This window comes from Sorex araneus, chromosome 1 (assembly GCF_027595985.1).
Source record: "Sorex araneus isolate mSorAra2 chromosome 1, mSorAra2.pri, whole genome shotgun sequence".
In the NCBI taxonomy this organism is placed as follows: Eukaryota; Metazoa; Chordata; class Mammalia; order Eulipotyphla; family Soricidae; genus Sorex; species Sorex araneus.
This window is the reverse complement of record NC_073302.1, coordinates 404377170-404394073: the sequence shown is the minus strand read 5'-3', so window position 1 is coordinate 404394073 and position 16904 is coordinate 404377170. Positions and strand designations below refer to the sequence as shown.

Below are 16904 nucleotides of genomic sequence, written 5' to 3'. Positions count from 1 at the left end.
AGGGTGCCATGTACTTATACACCTCTTTGGAGGTGGGGAGACTGGGGGGAGGAGCCACACCCAACTGTGGAATCACTCTTGGCAGTGCTCAGAGAAATGTATGTGGCCCCAGGGATTTGAGCCAGAGTATCCAACAGGTAAGGCAAGCATCTTAACTCCTGTATGTAAGAGAGATCTCCAGCCCCCAGGTTTGTTTGTTTGTTTGTTTTAAGCTACTATGCTGGCCAGAAGTCACACCCTTTGGCTATGTTGCTTTGTACACACTGAGCTAAAATATGAGTGGAAATTGCTTGTGGAATTAGGAATCATGCAGCAGAGTTGCCAGGATTGGTGCTTCAAATATGTGGATGGCACTGGGGATCTAGCAGCCTTGTTTGCAATGTAATCACTTTGGACACTGAATCATTTCCTGGCCCTTTTTATAATGAGTGTACAACCTGTAGAAAAGCCGTATCTAATACTGATTTACTTTAAAAAAGATTTTTTAATTAAAAGTTTCACCTCTGAATTCAAATATAATTTCCTTCTCTAAGGAGGAAAAACAGAGATACAAGTGGGAATCATAAAATAATACAATTTACTAAAACTTAAACATTATTCAATACACTCGAGCACTGTGTCCAAATAACTGAAATAGAGAAAAGGACGCACTGTTCCAAATTTGTGCCTCACTCTTGTCAGTGCTCAAAACTACATGTGTTACTGTGTCAAGAAATAACACAAAACAAATACTTAAAATGTCAATAAAATTAAAGGCATAAAAAACTTTAAAATAAACCAAGATTTTGCCAAGATGAAAACCAAGATGAAAAAATAATCTCTATGGGCTGGAGCAATAGCACAGCGGGTAGGGCGTTTGCCTTGCACTCGGCCAACCCAGGTTTGATTTCCAGCATCCCATATGGTCCTCTGAGTACCGCCAGGAGTGATTCCTGAGTGCAGAGCCAGGAGTAACCCCTGTGCAGAGCCAGGTGTGACCTAAAAAGCAATAATAATAATAATAATAATAATAATAATAATCTCTACTGGGGGAAAAGGCAACTCAGATAAAAAAGGGACCACCAAGTAAAGGACACCAGGACACACACACACACACACACACACACACACACACACACACACACAACGAGGTGGGGGTGGTGGGAGGGATGCTGGGACCATTGGTGGTGAAAATGGGCACTAGTGGAGGGATGAGTACTCGATCACTGTATAACGGAAACGCAATCACGAAAGTTTGTAAGTCTGTAACGGTATCCACGGTGATTCATTAACAAATAATGATGATAATAAAATTATTTTTAAATCTCTAAGCAGTAGCCTGGCAGACCAGCAGTACTGGCTTGGCAAAGGTTATGTGATGATAATCTGACTGATTTCAGATACAACTCTGAGTAACAATACCTAGCATTGTAGAAAGTTCCCTGACCCAGAATTTTTCATCTGTCACTTTTCCAACTTATTTGCTCATACAAATTCTCCTAACCATTACTCTGGCTAATTTGTATTGATCAGTGTGGCAGAGAATCAACTTCTAAGACCAACTTATATTGAAATTAATTTGTTCCTTGTACACACACAGCAATATAATATCTTTGCCTTTATTCTTACCAAATGACCATTTGAGTGTAAACCCGATGATTACCCTTATTCTCTTATTAGTCAAAACTTACCCTTAAAACTAAGTACTATTTACATTCTATAAGATGTTTAAAACATCTTATAGCCAACTATTTCTTTTAATACTGTCTCTATTTCACCAGTATAAAGTCAAAATTTAGCTCCAAGTAGTTATGTGATCCTATGCTAGAATCAGTAATAAAATATGGTTGTTCAATGGTTCTGAAGATTACAAAAGAAGAACTCCAAAATATTCTGAATACTTTGAAAATCCTGCCACTGTATATCTACACCACTATCAAAAATGAATTTTAAAAAATTTTTCTTAAACTTTAAAAGTTTCTTAATCTTAAAATAAATTATGGGGGCTGGAGCAATATCACAGCAGGTAGGGCGTTTGCCTTGCACGCAGCCGACCTGGGTTCGATTCCCAGCATCCCATATGGTCCCCTGAGCACCGCCAGGAGTAATTCCTGAGTGTATGAGCTAGGAGTAACCCCTGTGCATCGCCAGGTGTGACCCCCAAAAATAAATAAATAAATTATGGTCACAATATAAAATTTAAACATGGGAGTTTGGAATGTAGCTCATATATATAGTACGTGCTGTATTAATATGAGACCCCGAGGTTCAATTTCCAATACTCTAAACTTTAATACAAAAGTATATGAATGAAAGACCACTATCACCATGTCTCCATACCTATATTTCATGATTTTATAATGCTATGCACTGTAGCACTATAGTACTGTCGTCCTGTTGTTCATCGGTTTGCTTGAGCAGGTGCCAGTAACGTCTCCATTGTGGGACTTGTTACTGTTTTTGGCATATCGAATACGCCACAGGTAACTTACCAGGCTCTGCCGTGTGGATGGGATTTTCTTGGTAGCTTGTCAGGCTCTCTGAGAGGGACTCAGATCGGCCAAGTGCAAGGCAAACGCCTTACCTGCTGAGCTATTGCTCCAGTAACTGCTATGCATCCCACTCTAAAAGATGGTGCTCAGGGCTTACTCCTTGCTGTGTTCAGAGATCACTCCTGTCAGCACTGAAGGACTATATGGGTATAAGGCAAGCACTCTACCCATAATACTATCTCTCCAGCCCCTCTGCCCCTTTTTGGCTAATAAAAATTTTTTTTTGAAGTGGTATGGTTAACTCCTTTTTTTTTTTTTCTTTGTAACCACCTGCCTCTGGGTTCAGGGATCAATCCTAGAGTTTGGGTGGAACCATTACCAGTGCCAGAGATCAGACTGAATAAGGGTTAGCCAAATACAAAGCAACCACCTTAACCCCAGTATTATCTCTCTGGCCCAGAGTTGTTCTTTTGCATTTTTATTTTGTTTTAGGGCCACATCCAGCTGTGGTCAGGGCTTATTCCTGGCTCTGTCCTCAGGGATCACTCCTGGCATACAAAGAAATGACCTACTCAGCATGCAAAACAAAATGCCCTGCCCACAGTACTATTGCTCTGACCCCAAGAATTGTTCTTTCTTTGGAAAGAGAAAACTTCTTTCACTTTAGAAAAGAAGCTGCATAGTGGTTAAGTATTCTCAAAGTGGTACACAGCCCACGTAATAACTCTACTTCATGACAAATTCCAAAATACAAACAAGAAAATCACAATAAACTCCTAAGTAACTGAAATGTTTGTGGTAATACTATCCAAAAACTAGATATACAAATATTATTTTAAAAGAAATAAATATTATCTAAAAGACTATCAATGGTAAGTGAACAATTAAGCCCAAGCAATTTTACCGTGTTTACATGTTAACAATAATTTAGAATTCACTGTTCGCTGCAACAAAAATAACTATATTAAGGTCATAGTTTTCTTCAAAAATCTCCTGGGATAATGCCATAGAACTTTAATTTCAATAGTAGGTTTGACGGAAATAAAATGCAGAAATTAATTTTTGTATACAATATTACTCATTTCATTGTTATGAAATAATAGTATTGTGTCTTTAAATAAAAGTGCTTGCCTGACATGGGTTTGATCACCAGCCCAAGTGTGGTCCCCAAGCACCACTAGGAGTGACGCAATCCCTAACTAAATACTACCATATGTGATCCAAGCAGCAATAAAAACAAAGGCAAACAAATTTGTAACCTATATAATTCACTGTTACTGTCATCTCGTTGCTCATTGATTTGCTCGAGCGGGCACCAGTAACATCTCTATCGTGAGACTTGTTACTGTTTTTGGCATATCAAATACGCCACAGGTAGTTTGCCAGGTTCTGCCATTCGGGTGAGATACTCCCAGTAGCTTGCTGAGCTCTCTGAGAGGGGCTGAGGAATTGAACCCAGGTTGGCCGCATGCAAGGTGAACGCCCTACTCACTGTGCTATCGCTCCAGCCCCACCTATATAACTGATAATTTGAAAATTAGAAAAGCAAAATGAAATATCACAAAAACTTTTAAAGTGGGCCAGGAGGCAGAGGTAATTAAAAACGCTATAGAGTGCATGCTTTGCCTGTTGAAGGCTCGAGTTCAAACCCCAGCACATGATCCCCTTGAAGCACCCAAATTGGGCACAGCACCTAAGTAGCCCAGGTGTAACTCAAAAAGCAAAACCAAACAAAAATCTGGCGACAAGGAGGTAGCACAAAAGTTAGAGACACGGGGCCGGAGCGATAGCACAGTGGGTAGGGCGTCTGCCTTGCACGTGGCCGACCCGGGTTCGATCCCCGGCATCCCATATGGTCCCCCAAGCACTGCCAGGAGTAATTCCTGAGTGCAAAGCCAGGAGTAACCCCTGAGCATCGCTGGGTGTGACCCAAAAAGCAAAAAAAAAAAAAAAAAAGTTAGAGACACATGAAAATCATGCATCAGATATTAGTTTGATACTTGATAGCCACCCAAGCATTGCTGAGTGTAGCCCAGAGGTCCCTGAGTACTGCCAGGTGTGGTCCCAGAGACTCCTGAGCACTGCTGAGTAGCCCTAATGATCCCTAGTACTGCAAGGCCTAAGCATCACTATATCCCTCAGGATTTGGCATTGAACTGCTGGCCTGGCTAAGTATGAGTGGCCACCCCTCCCCCAAAAAACATTAAAACTGTGAAGCAAGATAGATAGTACAAGTAAGGTGTATGCCTTGCACGCTGCCAACCTAGGTTCAATCGCCCTGGCATCCCACATGGTCCCCCAAGCCAAGCAAATTCCTGCACTCTCTCTCCAGTTTAACACTATTTCAAACTTGAAATAGTATGATCTGGTAGTACAGTACACTAGGCACTTGCCTTGTATGAAGCCAGTCTATGTTAGGTCCTTGGCATCCCATACGGTGCCTAGAGCCTGCCAGGAGTCAACCCTGAGCTCAGAGCTGGGAGTAATCCCTGAGCACAAATGGATGCAGCCAAAACAAAAATTAAACTTAAAAATAAACAAAAATTCTCAACAGTATGATCTGGAAAATGTATCATTTAATCCTTCACTACTGAAAGTCAAAATAGTATCAATTTTCAAAAGTATATCCCTTCATGAATCAAACCCAAGTGTCCCAAGTGTTCAACCCACTGATCTCTGAAAAACTGTAACATTTAACTAACTGAAATTACACTATTTTGTAAACATAAGGGACATACTGCCCAAATAAACAGCCTCTTACATCTCTCTACAATAGAAATGCTATAAAATATGTGTTTTCCTTAAATACTAAAACACAGTACTTTAGGATTACTGCACATCCCATGATCATTCTTGTATATTATGCTTTGGGATTAACCATGAGATTTCAAGCAAACTAAATCATTATTCAGTACACCTCAGTGGTAGCTGTTACAGAATCAGTGAGATTTATATAAAACAAAAGAGATAAGGTATTTGTACTCTTGCAGCTTGTATTTTTTTTAATTTTTGGGTCACACCCAGCGATGCACAGGGGTTGTTACTCCTGGCTCTGCACTCAGGAATCACCCCTGGCGGTGCTCAGGGGACCATATGGGATGCTGGGATTCAAACCTGGGTCGGCTGCGTGTAAGGCAAATACCCTATCCACTGTGCTATTCCTCCAGCCCCACAGCTTGTAGTTTAATAAAGAATAAATAACATAATTTCAGAAAGATTCACACACCATTTTAGATAGTGAAGAAGGAAGACATTAACAGAAAAAAAATTTTTTTTTCTTTTCTTTTTGGGTTACACCCAGCGATGCTCAGGGGTTACTCCTGGCTTTGCACTCAGGAATTACTCCTGGCGGTGCTTGGGGGACCATATGGGATGCCGGGGATCGAACCCGGGTCGGCCATGTGCAAGGCGAACGCCCTACCCACTGTGCTATCGCTCCGGCCCCCAACAGAAAATTATAATTGAGGTTAGCTAAGACTATAATAAGAAAAGAATAATGATCCACGTAAAACAGAAGAGTAAATATAAATAAAACAATCAAGAACAAAGTTAGAACAAAAACTATAAGAAAAATAGTATCACTGTGGGAGTAATAATAGGCTAGTGGTAAAACAATAGAGACTAGAGAAGAAGTGGTTAGGTTGAGACCAAAGGAAATTATGATTTTATTGTCAATCAAGAATGCACTAAGGAAGCTGAAGCGACAGCACAGTGAGTAGTGCATTTGCCTTGCACGTGGCCAACCCGGGTTTGATTCCTAGCATCCCGAATGGTCTCCTGAGCACAGCCAGGGAGTAATTCCTGAGTGAGTCAGGAGTAACCCCTGTGCACTGCCGGGTGTGACCCAAAAAAAAAAAAAGAATGCACTAAAAGGTTTTCAAGCAAAAGCTTGTGATTTGGTTCATAGTTTAGAAGAATCATGTTACAATCTTTGGCAGTGACTAGGCAAGGAATCCAGGTTTCATAAATGCATGTAAGCACTTTACCACCGAGTCTCATTCCTACTCATCACATTAATTTATGTTTTGTAGTTTTGTTTGGTTTGGGGGCCACACTTGGCAGTGCTCAGGGCTTATTCCTGTCTCTGCATTGAGGAATCAAGTCAGTTGGAGCTTGGGGGATGATATGGGGGGACTGGGGATTGAATCCAAGTCGGCTATATGCAAGGTTAAGTGCCCTGTCTGCTATATTATCTCTCCAGTCTCTCCTCTCCTTACATCAATTTTTCATAGAAAATAGACTGTAGAAAGCGAAGAAGCTTAGCAATTATTTAAGAGATGACAAGGGTAATTCTGAGTGAAATGAGTCAGGAGAGGGGCAGACATATAACAACTGCACTCATTTGTGGGACATTAAAAAAAAAGGTATGATGCTAATACCCAAGGACAGTGGGCTGGAGCACAGTGGTTGGCCTTCCGCCTTTCACTCGGCCAACCCGTGTTTGATTCCTCCGCCCCTCTCGGAGAGCCCGGCAAGCTACTGAGAGTATCGAGCCTGAGCGGCAGAGCCTGGCAAGCTACCCGTGCGTATTGGATATGCCAAAAACAGTAACAGTAAGTCTCTCAATGAGAGTCGTTACTGGTGCCTGCTCGAACAAATTGATGAGCAATGGGATGACAGTGACAGTGACCCAAGGACAGTAAAAAGGATCAAGAGGACTGGTCCATGATTGGAAGTTTGCCACATTTGGGGGGGGAGGGGGACCACTATGACAATGATAGTTGGAAATCAGCATTCAAGAACTGAGACAAACATGATAAATCTTTCAGTACTTGTATTGAAAACCATATTGCCTAAGGGAGAGGGGGTAACAGGGGGTGGGGGGAGGGGGAGAGTACCACTAGGTGTGGCCACAAGGCCCAAAACAAAATTAACAAAAATTCTTAAAAGTCTGATTATTCATCAGAGAGATGCATATCAAAACAACCATGAGATACCACCTCACACCACAGAGACTGGCACTCATCCAAAAGAACAAAAGCAACCGCTGTTGGCGGGGATGTGGGGAGAAAGGGACCCTCCTACACTGCTGGTGGGAATGCTGACTGGTTCAGCCCTTTTGGAAAACAGTATGGACGCGTCTCAAAAAATTAGAAATTGAGCTCCCATTTGACCCAGCAATACCACTCCTGGGAATATATCCCAGAGAGGCAAAAAAGTATAGTCGAAATGACATCTACACTCAAATGTTCACTGCAGCACTGTTTACAATAGCCAGAATCTGGAAAAAACCCAAGTGCCCGAGAACAGATGACTGGTTAAAGAAATTTTGGTACATCTATACAATGGAATACTATGCAGCTGTTAGAAAAGATGAAGTCATGACCTTTGCATATAAGTGGATCAACATGGAAAGTATCATGCTAAGTGAAATGAGTCAAAAAGAGAGGGACAGAGATGGAAAGACTGCACTCATCTGTGGAATATAAAATAACAGAATGGGAGATTAGCACCCAAGAATAATAGAGATAAGTACCAGGAGGTTGGCTCCACGGCTTGGAAGCTGGCCTCACATGCTGGAGGAAAAGGCAGCTCAGATAGAGAAGGGAACACCAGGTAAAGTGTGGTTCAAGGACCCGCTGGGGATGGGAGATGAGAACTTAAAGTGGACTATGGATCAAACATGATGGACATGATGGCCACTCAATACCTCTATTGCAAATCATAACACCCGAAAGGAGGGAGAGAACAAAAGGAAATGCCCTGCCACAGAGGTAGGGTGGGGTGGGGGGGGATGCGATGGATACTGGGATCATCAGTGGTGGAGGGATGGGTACTCAAGCATTGTATGACTGAAACACAAGCATGAAAAGTTATAAGTCTGTAACTGTACCTCACGTTGATTCACTAATAAAATAAAAGTCTGATTATTTTGGCTAAGGTACTTTGCTAACCAACTTAAAAAAATTATATTTGCATTTTTCTCCCCTTTCCCTTAAAAATATTACTTTTCCATATTTCCATACTAAGGATTGTGCCAGGAACAAGTGAGAAAATCAGTGCATCATTATGTTACTGCATGTGATATGATTAGCATTTTTTTTTCTTTTTTTTTTTTTTTTTTGTTTTTGGGTCACACCCGGCGATGCACAGGGGTTACTCCTGGCTCTTCACTCAGGAATTACCCCTGGCGGTGCTCAGGAGACCATATGGGATGCTGGGATTAGAACCCGGGTCGGCCGTGTGCAAGGCAAACGCCCTACCCGCTGTGCTATTGCTCCAGCCCCTGATTAGAATTTTTATTTTTTAAAAAGGTGTTAATCAATAGTGCTTGAAAGCAACCAAGAAAACCTCCAGTGTTCAGGATGCCATGCAGTGCCAGGAATTAAAATTTAGCACTGCCGTGTGTGAACCAAAACAAAGAGAAAATTACAGCATTTTGTCTCAAAAGTTATATACGATCATTTTAGTGAGTGGCAGAGAGATTATTCAAAGGGTCAGAACTCGTGATTTGCATAAAGGAGCCCGAGTTTCAATCACTAGCACTGCATGGTCCCCCATGACTGCGTGAGCAACCTCTACAGCAACACACACTGTGTAGTCTCTTAGTCCCACTGGGTAATGATCCAAAAACAAAATGTAAGTAAGCAAAAAGTAATTTTAGTAAAAGTAATTTTTGCCTTCAACCTTCCGATGTTTTCTTTCAACCAAGAGTTGAAAATAAGTAAAGCTACAAGACAAATTAAGCACTGTTTGGCTATGCTAACTGAATGAGATATTTAGCCTTCCCCTACCCAAAATACCTTTAATTGAAATACTTACTCTGAGCCTGCAGCCATTTCCAAGTATGACGTTTCTGCTGTGTCAACCCCCAAAGGGATCACTATGCTCATGACGTTCGCCTCTGGTAAATTCGATTACTATGGAGTCCTATGCATTGGTATCCAAAACACTGGGGCATGCCAGCCACAGTGCTCATTGCAAACATCTAAGTGCATCCACAAACCCTGTTTAAAAGAAAAGAGAACAAAAATGAAAATAATCTTCAGCCTTTGAATGACAGTCACACTATAACAGTTTAAAGTTAAAGATATGAAGAAAGTAATCTTTATTAAAAATACCAGTAGATTGCTTTGCACATGTCCGACCCAGATTCAATCCCTGGCATCCCATATGGTTCCCTGAGCACTGCCAGGAATGATTCCTGAGTGCAGAGTCAGCAGAAACCCTTGAGTATGGCTGGGTATAGTCCCCAAAATAGTAATTAAAATAAATACCAGTAGAAGTTTGGTATTGTTCTAGGGATATATATATATTCCACCCCCACCCCCACCCCCCAAATCAACTTATATGCTTGTGATCAACAGTAAAGTTTCTGGGCTAGGGAGATAGCTCAAAGGACTGGAGTGCACGCTTTGCATGCTAAAATCCCAGGTTCAATCCAGGGCATTCACATGATTTCCCCCACCAGCACCACAGGTTGCTCCCTCCCCGCAAAAAAACTTCTGAATCATAATCTTCCTTAGGGAATAAATTTAATATGCCAAAAGAATAATTAAGACCATAGCAATAATACAGTGGGTAGGGTGCTTGCCTTGCATGCAGTTGAGACCCAAATTTGATCCCTGGCACTCGATATGGTTCACTTAACCCACCAAGGAGTGATCCCTGAGTGCAGAACCAAGAGTAAGTCCTGAGCACTGCCAGGTGTGGCCCCCCCCAAAAAAAAAAAAAAAAAAATAAGATTTACTAAGACACTCTGCTGAGTGAAGAAACAGCATACTCATTTTGAAAGGTAAATGGAATTACTTATAGTATAGATATCCCACAATAATTCTTGTTACAGTGATGAAGAACAAATAATGAATATTTACTATGGACTACCACAAATATTAAGTTTTTACATGGATGACTTGTCACAACTCTGAGACAAGAATCTCCATTTTACCACAGAAGAACATAAAAGCAAGAAATAGTAAATAACTTAACCAACATTGCCTGGTGTAAGAGATAAAATCAAGATATGAACCAATTCCATCTATTGTTTACATATACATATTTAAATTTCATTTGTAATATATTTTACAGTGGTTGTTATTTTCTATACGAAACACATATATTGACTGGGGTCTCCATTGGTGGGGAGGGCAGAACTTTATGCAGGGATGGTAACTGGGTCAGCTTCATTGAAGGCAAGTGCTTTACCCACCATTGTATCTCCCTCCATTGATCACTAGTATTTTAATAAGTACTAATTCCTCAAGAATTAATGCTCCCAGCAGTAAAGAAACCAATATACTTGAAGAAATTTTTTTTAAAAAATTTACCAAAGCAATAAAAGTAGACTGAGCTTTAACATCAATTTCTCTATTCTCAATTCACTTTAACACTTGCTATGTGTACTGTTTGTGAAACATTCACCTGAAGTCATTTCAATATATTCAGTACAACTTAGGAATGAAATGGATAATCCTATTAGCAAGATAAAATAACTACCAAATTGTTATCTTTAAAGAAACATTTTTTTCTGCATTTCAGGTATACTTTCTGCAAATATTATTTATTTTTAATTTTCACAAGTAATCTTGAAAATAACCTCACAACTTAATACATATTTCACATCTGATACAGATTGTATGACAAATTACCAAGATCATGGTAAGGAAGGTTTAAATTCCCCAAGAAAACTAGCCTTTACTATATATGATTAAGGGGGAGCTATTACACTGTAAGTTAAGATTTAAAAAAAAAAAGAAACAATAATAGGGGCTCAAGTGATAGTATAGCAGGTTAGGCATTTGCCGTGCACATGGCTGACCCAGGTTTGATCCCCAGCATTCCATATGGTCGCTCTGAGCACTGACAGGAATAATTCCTGAGTCCCAGGAGTAACCCCTGAGCACCACTGGGTGTGGCCAAAAAAAAAATTTAAGCAAGCATTTACTAGATGTGGGTACTAGCTAAATCATTAATCCTTTCTAAGCACCATGTTCCTTGTTTATAAAATAGGGAGCCAGAGGCCAGAATGTAGCTCAGTGAGACCCTGCTTCCCTTGCTTGTGTGAGTGAGTCTCTGGTTTTAACCTCCTGCATAAAGGAAAGAAGGAACATCGTCTTCATAAAGACAGAAGAAAGAAGAAAATAATAATGAAAGAATTTACACAATAACTACATATATTTTAGCAATAAGCAAGCAGTTGTCATAAGTTTTTCTTCTCTTATTACAAAATATAGACAGAAAATTATTTAATTCTTAAAGAGAATCTTCTTAGAGATTTTAAAATTACGGTTTAATAACTGCCATTCTATTTTCTCCATCAAATTAAATTGTCATCTAAAAGCAAAGCAGAATTCATTTGTGGAATATAAACTAACAGAATGGGAGACTAACACCCAAGATTATTAAAGATAAGTACTGAGAAGATTACTCCACAGCTTAGAAGCTGGCCTCACATACTGGGGGAAAAGGCAGTTCAGTTAGAAAAGGGATCACCAAGTAAATGGCGCTAGGAGGATCCACACGGGATGGGAGACGCACCTAAAAGCAGACTATACACCGAACATGATGGTCACCTTAATACCTCTATTGCAAACCACAACACCCAAAAGAGAGAGGGGGCAAAAGGGAATGTCCTGCCACAGAGGAGGAGTGCGGGGAGGGGGAATGGGATGGAGATGGTGGGAGGAATACTGGGACCACTGGTGGTGAAAAATGGGCACTGGTGGAGGGATGGATACTTGACCATTGTATGACTGAAATGTAAGCACTAACGTTTGTAAGTCTGTAACTGTACCTCACAGTGATTCACTAATAATAAAAAAAAAAAAGCAAAGTAGAGTCTACATACAAGTAATATACAAAACTATGCTTGCTTATCCTAACCTAATAATACATCATTCTATATTCTAAAAGCTTAACACTTAAGGGGACTGGAGAGAATACAGGGGTTGAGGTGCTTGCCTTGCATGAGCTGACTCAGCTTATTTCTGGCACCACATAATTCCTCAAAGCACCAGTAAGATTTTAATTTTTTGGTCAAGTATCATCCCAAAATAAAACTAGAAATTAAAGTGGAAGACTTAACCTAACTGTAAAGAACTGTAGTTTTATAAATTACTATTCTTGTTGGTAACAGGTAATCAGACATTTTCTTGAATTCAATTGTTCTTATTTTAGACTCAAAGGAAGTATTTTAGGATATGTTGTTAAAAATTTAAGGTGTGCAATATTTTAAATCAGAGGCAGACACTGGAAAGCCAAAACTTAACCATTATGCATGGGGGAAGAGGGGAGTTGGAGAGGGAAGTACACGACTGGTGATACTCAGGGGTACTCCTCACTCTACATTCAGAAATCACTCCTGGCGGTGAGCCAGAAATCAAACCCAGGGTGGTCATATACAAGGCAAGTGCCTTACCCACTGTACTATCTGGCCCCCATTATGTATTTTTTTAAACAGTAAAATATCCAACTGTAACAAGAAATTTGAGTATATATTTAAAATGTACTCTATTCTTTAAATATACAATCCCTCAACATTCCATTTAGCTATTTTTAGACAGCAGTGAAAAGTTTGCCCTAAGTCTGAAACAAAGGTTCATATTTTAAGATAACTGATTGTCCATAAACCCTGGGGCTGGAGCAATAACACAGTGGGTAGGGCGTTTGCCTTGCACTCGGCCAACCCAGGCTGGATTCCCAGCATCCCATATGGTCCCCCGAGCACCTCCAGGGGTAATTCCTGAGTGCAGAACCAGGAGTAATCCCTGTGCATCGCCGGTGTGACCCAAAAAGAACCCCCCCCCAAAAAAAAACCCACCTGTATAATGACAACTACATAACTGCAAAGGATTGTTGAATGAACTTCACGTTGGATGACACTGCAGCTCCAGTCTCATTAATCAAACTATACAGTTTAGTGTCTTATAAACAACTAAATATAACTGTATCAAACTATAAAGTGTCCTATAAACAACTACATGACACCTTCCCCAGAAATGTATCTTTCTGAAAATACAGAAGCTCATTCTCTGGATAAAGACCCAACATCACATTTGAAACAAAACCACATGCTAAAAGTTTGATTCAATTTTTAAGTTTAAGCAATTTATAAGTGAGAAGTGTTGATACCAATTCAAACCATCACACAGCAAATATTCCCTACATGCATTAAAAGAAAAAAATCCACAGTCAGAAAATTCATGCTACTCAAAAATACAACTAAGCCATAGCAAAAGGTAGAGTGGCAGTGAGTAGGGTGCTTGACCTTGTATGTGGCCAACCTGGGTTTTCATCCCCAGCATCTCATATGGTTCCCTAAACCCTGCCAGGATTGATCTCTGAGCACAGAGCCAGAGTAGGCCCTGGGCACCACTCTGTGTGGCCCCAGAACAAAAATACAACTGATGGGGGCTGGTGCGATAGCACAACAGGTAGGGCGTTTGCCTTGCACTCGGCTGACCCAGGTTCGACTCCCAGCATCCCATATGGTTCCCTGAACACTGCCACAGGTAATTCTTGAGTGCAGAGCCAGGAATAACCCCTAGGGGTGGATCACCAGGTGTGACCCCAAAAGCAAAAAACAAAAAAATTAAATTAAATATATATACACAGATATATACACACACAACTGAAAATAACAAGAAATTTAAGCTCTTCTTTTCTAATCACAGATCATCCAATCTTGCTCAAATGATAGAGCAATATTGGCCTTTCATGTGCAAGACCCTTGGTTCTATCACTAACAGATGCGCCCCAAAATCACCAGGAGTAGCCTTAGGAATCACCCTCACCCCCACCACCCAAAAAGTTGCAAGCACATAATATAAATCCAACTGGGAGGGGGGGAAGTTCAACAGAATCTAAACAATCACTGCAAAGTTTTCCATCTCATACATGAATCCAATACCTGGTTATCCAACCAGCAGGAAAATACACACAACATATACTGAGACTAAATGGTAGCCATTGAAGAAATAATATAAAAGGAAATACCATGAGATGTCTGGTAAATCTGAGGTCCAAGAAAGAATAAATGTCTTCACAAAACCTGCTATCCAGAATAGACCTAGAAACCAAGTGAACATAGTAGTATTCAGCTGTTTTTAAAATATCATAAATTGTAGTCATTTTGTTTAACATAAAAATACCTAAAAATTAAAGGGACTACAAAAAGACAACAGCTAGTTCTTTAAAAATCTATGAATTTGCTTTTTTTTTTACAAATGTTCAATAAAAGTAATGGCAATAATTACACTAAAAAAACTGGGAAAATACAGTGTTAAAAAGGAATATTGTAATACAAAAACAACAATATTAAAACCAATGTTAACTTAGGAAAAACTCAAAAGGAAAGAAAAAAGCAAACTAAGTTTATCAGAAAAACCGGAAAACTGTGGCTGAAGTGATAGTATAGTGGGGAGGGCATTTGCCTTGCATGTGGCCAACCCAGGTTCAATCCCTGGCATCCCATATGGTCCCCCAAGCAACACCAAGAGTAATTCCTGAATGCAGAGCAGGAGTAACCCCTGAGCAGGGCCAGGTGTGAGCCCACCCCCTCCCAACAAAAAGGGAAAAAGGGGGGGGGGGAAACCTGGAAAACTGAGTCACCTTTAAAAGCCGTATTTTTAAAAAGTCCAGAAGACAAAAAAAAAAACACTGAAAAGATGCATGTGATATCCAAAATGCAGAAAAGGATGAAAATTCAGGAAATATTTTTTTAAAACTGCAAATAAAAATGCCGCTTAAACAGTCTTTTTGAGGGAAGAGTTAATTCGTATTATTGTTCTCTTTTATAAGCACCTGAGATCAATAAATATTTAGAGAAGTATTTATAATTAGACCTGCATCACTAAGAAAATAAGTAAAGGAATTTTGGGTTGAAATGACTGGATTACTGATGGAAATAAAACAAATTTGAATTTGAGACCAGATGCCTGCTATTTCCTTATAAATTAGAAATTAAATTAGCCTCATTATTCACAAAATGTTTACTGATTTATAGCTAAAGACTGAAAATATATTATGATCCATTATCGATTATTGCCTATGACACTGGGCAAGTCATTCCACTTGAAACTCAGATTAATTATAAACCGGAGGTAGGTTAATTTGGTGCCCTACAACACAACATCAGATTCTTAAAAGCTATATTAAAAAAAAATCTGACAACAGAATGAACTGCACATTTCTCAAATTATTACTACTTGTACCAGACAGTACTTCATTACCATTTACCTGGGTTAAAACTCAAACTTCCAGAACTAGTATTTATAACAGCAGAGAAAACATATACTGAATACCTATAATGCTTAATTCTATTAACAAGCCTATTGGTATCAGTATATTTGTTATTGTTATTTTACCAATAAGAGTAGTTATCCAAAGTATAGATTAAGGATTTAATAGTTTGATTCCAGAATAGGGCTGGAGCCTTTCATGAGGCCGACCCGTGTTCAATTCCTCTGCCCCTCTTGGAGAGCCCGGCAAGCTACCGAGAGTATCACACCCGCATGGCAGAGCCTGGCAAGCTACCCGTGGCATATTGGATATGCCAAAAATAGTAACAATAAGTCTCACAATGAGAGACGTTACTGGTGCCCGCTCGAACAAATCGATGAGCAACGGGATGACAGTGACAGTGACATATTATTTTGACTGAAATTCAAACTTGCTAATGACTGGCAAAATAAAGAATCTAGAATTTACAGTTTAATAAAGAAATATTGACAAAAAGGGCTTGAGCAATAGTACAGCAGGTAGGGCATTTGCCTTGCACAAGGCCAACCTGGGTTTGGTCTCCGGCATCCCAAATGGTCCCGATATGGTCCCCCAGCACCGCCAGGAGTAACACATGAGTATCACAGGGTGTGACTCAAAAGGCAAAAAATACACAAATATATTGACAAAAGACTATCAATAAGAGGTGAAATTAAGTGTCTAGTCCTAGAGTATCTGGGCTAAATAAAAAACAAAGTAACAACACTTATAATTCACTCCCCCTAGGTTCCACAGCAATACCTTAAGACACTATAAAAATACAGAAGTACAGGCTTTAAGTCTAAAATTTGTGTTTAAGTATTTCAGGGATTTAACTCAGTGATAAAAACACTTGCAAATGTTACGGTAGAGGTTCATGTTTTACATATAACCGGTAGACGGTTTAGGTTCATGTTTTACATATAGGAGGCCTAGCAATCTCTGGCACTGCATGGTTTCCAAGCACAGAGCCAAGAGTCCCTGAGAACTTCAGGTTATAGCCCTGGAATAAAAAACAAACAAACAAAAAACTTTTTTTAAAAGGCACATTTTCTGGTTCTACTGGAGATTAACTGCAACATATTGAGTAATATCAATCTAATCAATCTTACTAATATCAAATCCAATAAAGTAACAATGTTGTAACTGTCACATTTTGCCATTTATTATTGGTTACTTATTGTCTTTGAGTCATAGTTCCCCATCTGCAAACTCAAGTAATCAAAGAACATATTC

General features: G+C 39.7%; 1 protein-coding gene across 4 annotated transcripts in view; it reads right to left on the bottom strand.

Annotated features, from left to right (window-relative positions):
* KMT2E (lysine methyltransferase 2E (inactive)) overlaps positions 1-16904 on the bottom strand; it is an 85001-nt gene that overhangs the window by 51648 nt on the left and 16449 nt on the right. For 3 of the 4 annotated variants that reach the window (XR_008629163.1, XM_055130700.1, XM_055130713.1), the window contains exon 2: positions 9234-9418. Coding sequence is in view for 3 of the 4 variants with exons in the window: in XM_055130700.1 (XP_054986675.1) it covers positions 9234-9304 (71 nt within the window). In the remaining variant the exon portion in view is untranslated. Of the gene's footprint in view, positions 1-9233; positions 9419-14405; positions 14479-16904 lie in introns of all 4 variants that reach the window. The other variant, XM_055130706.1, reaches the window with a different exon arrangement.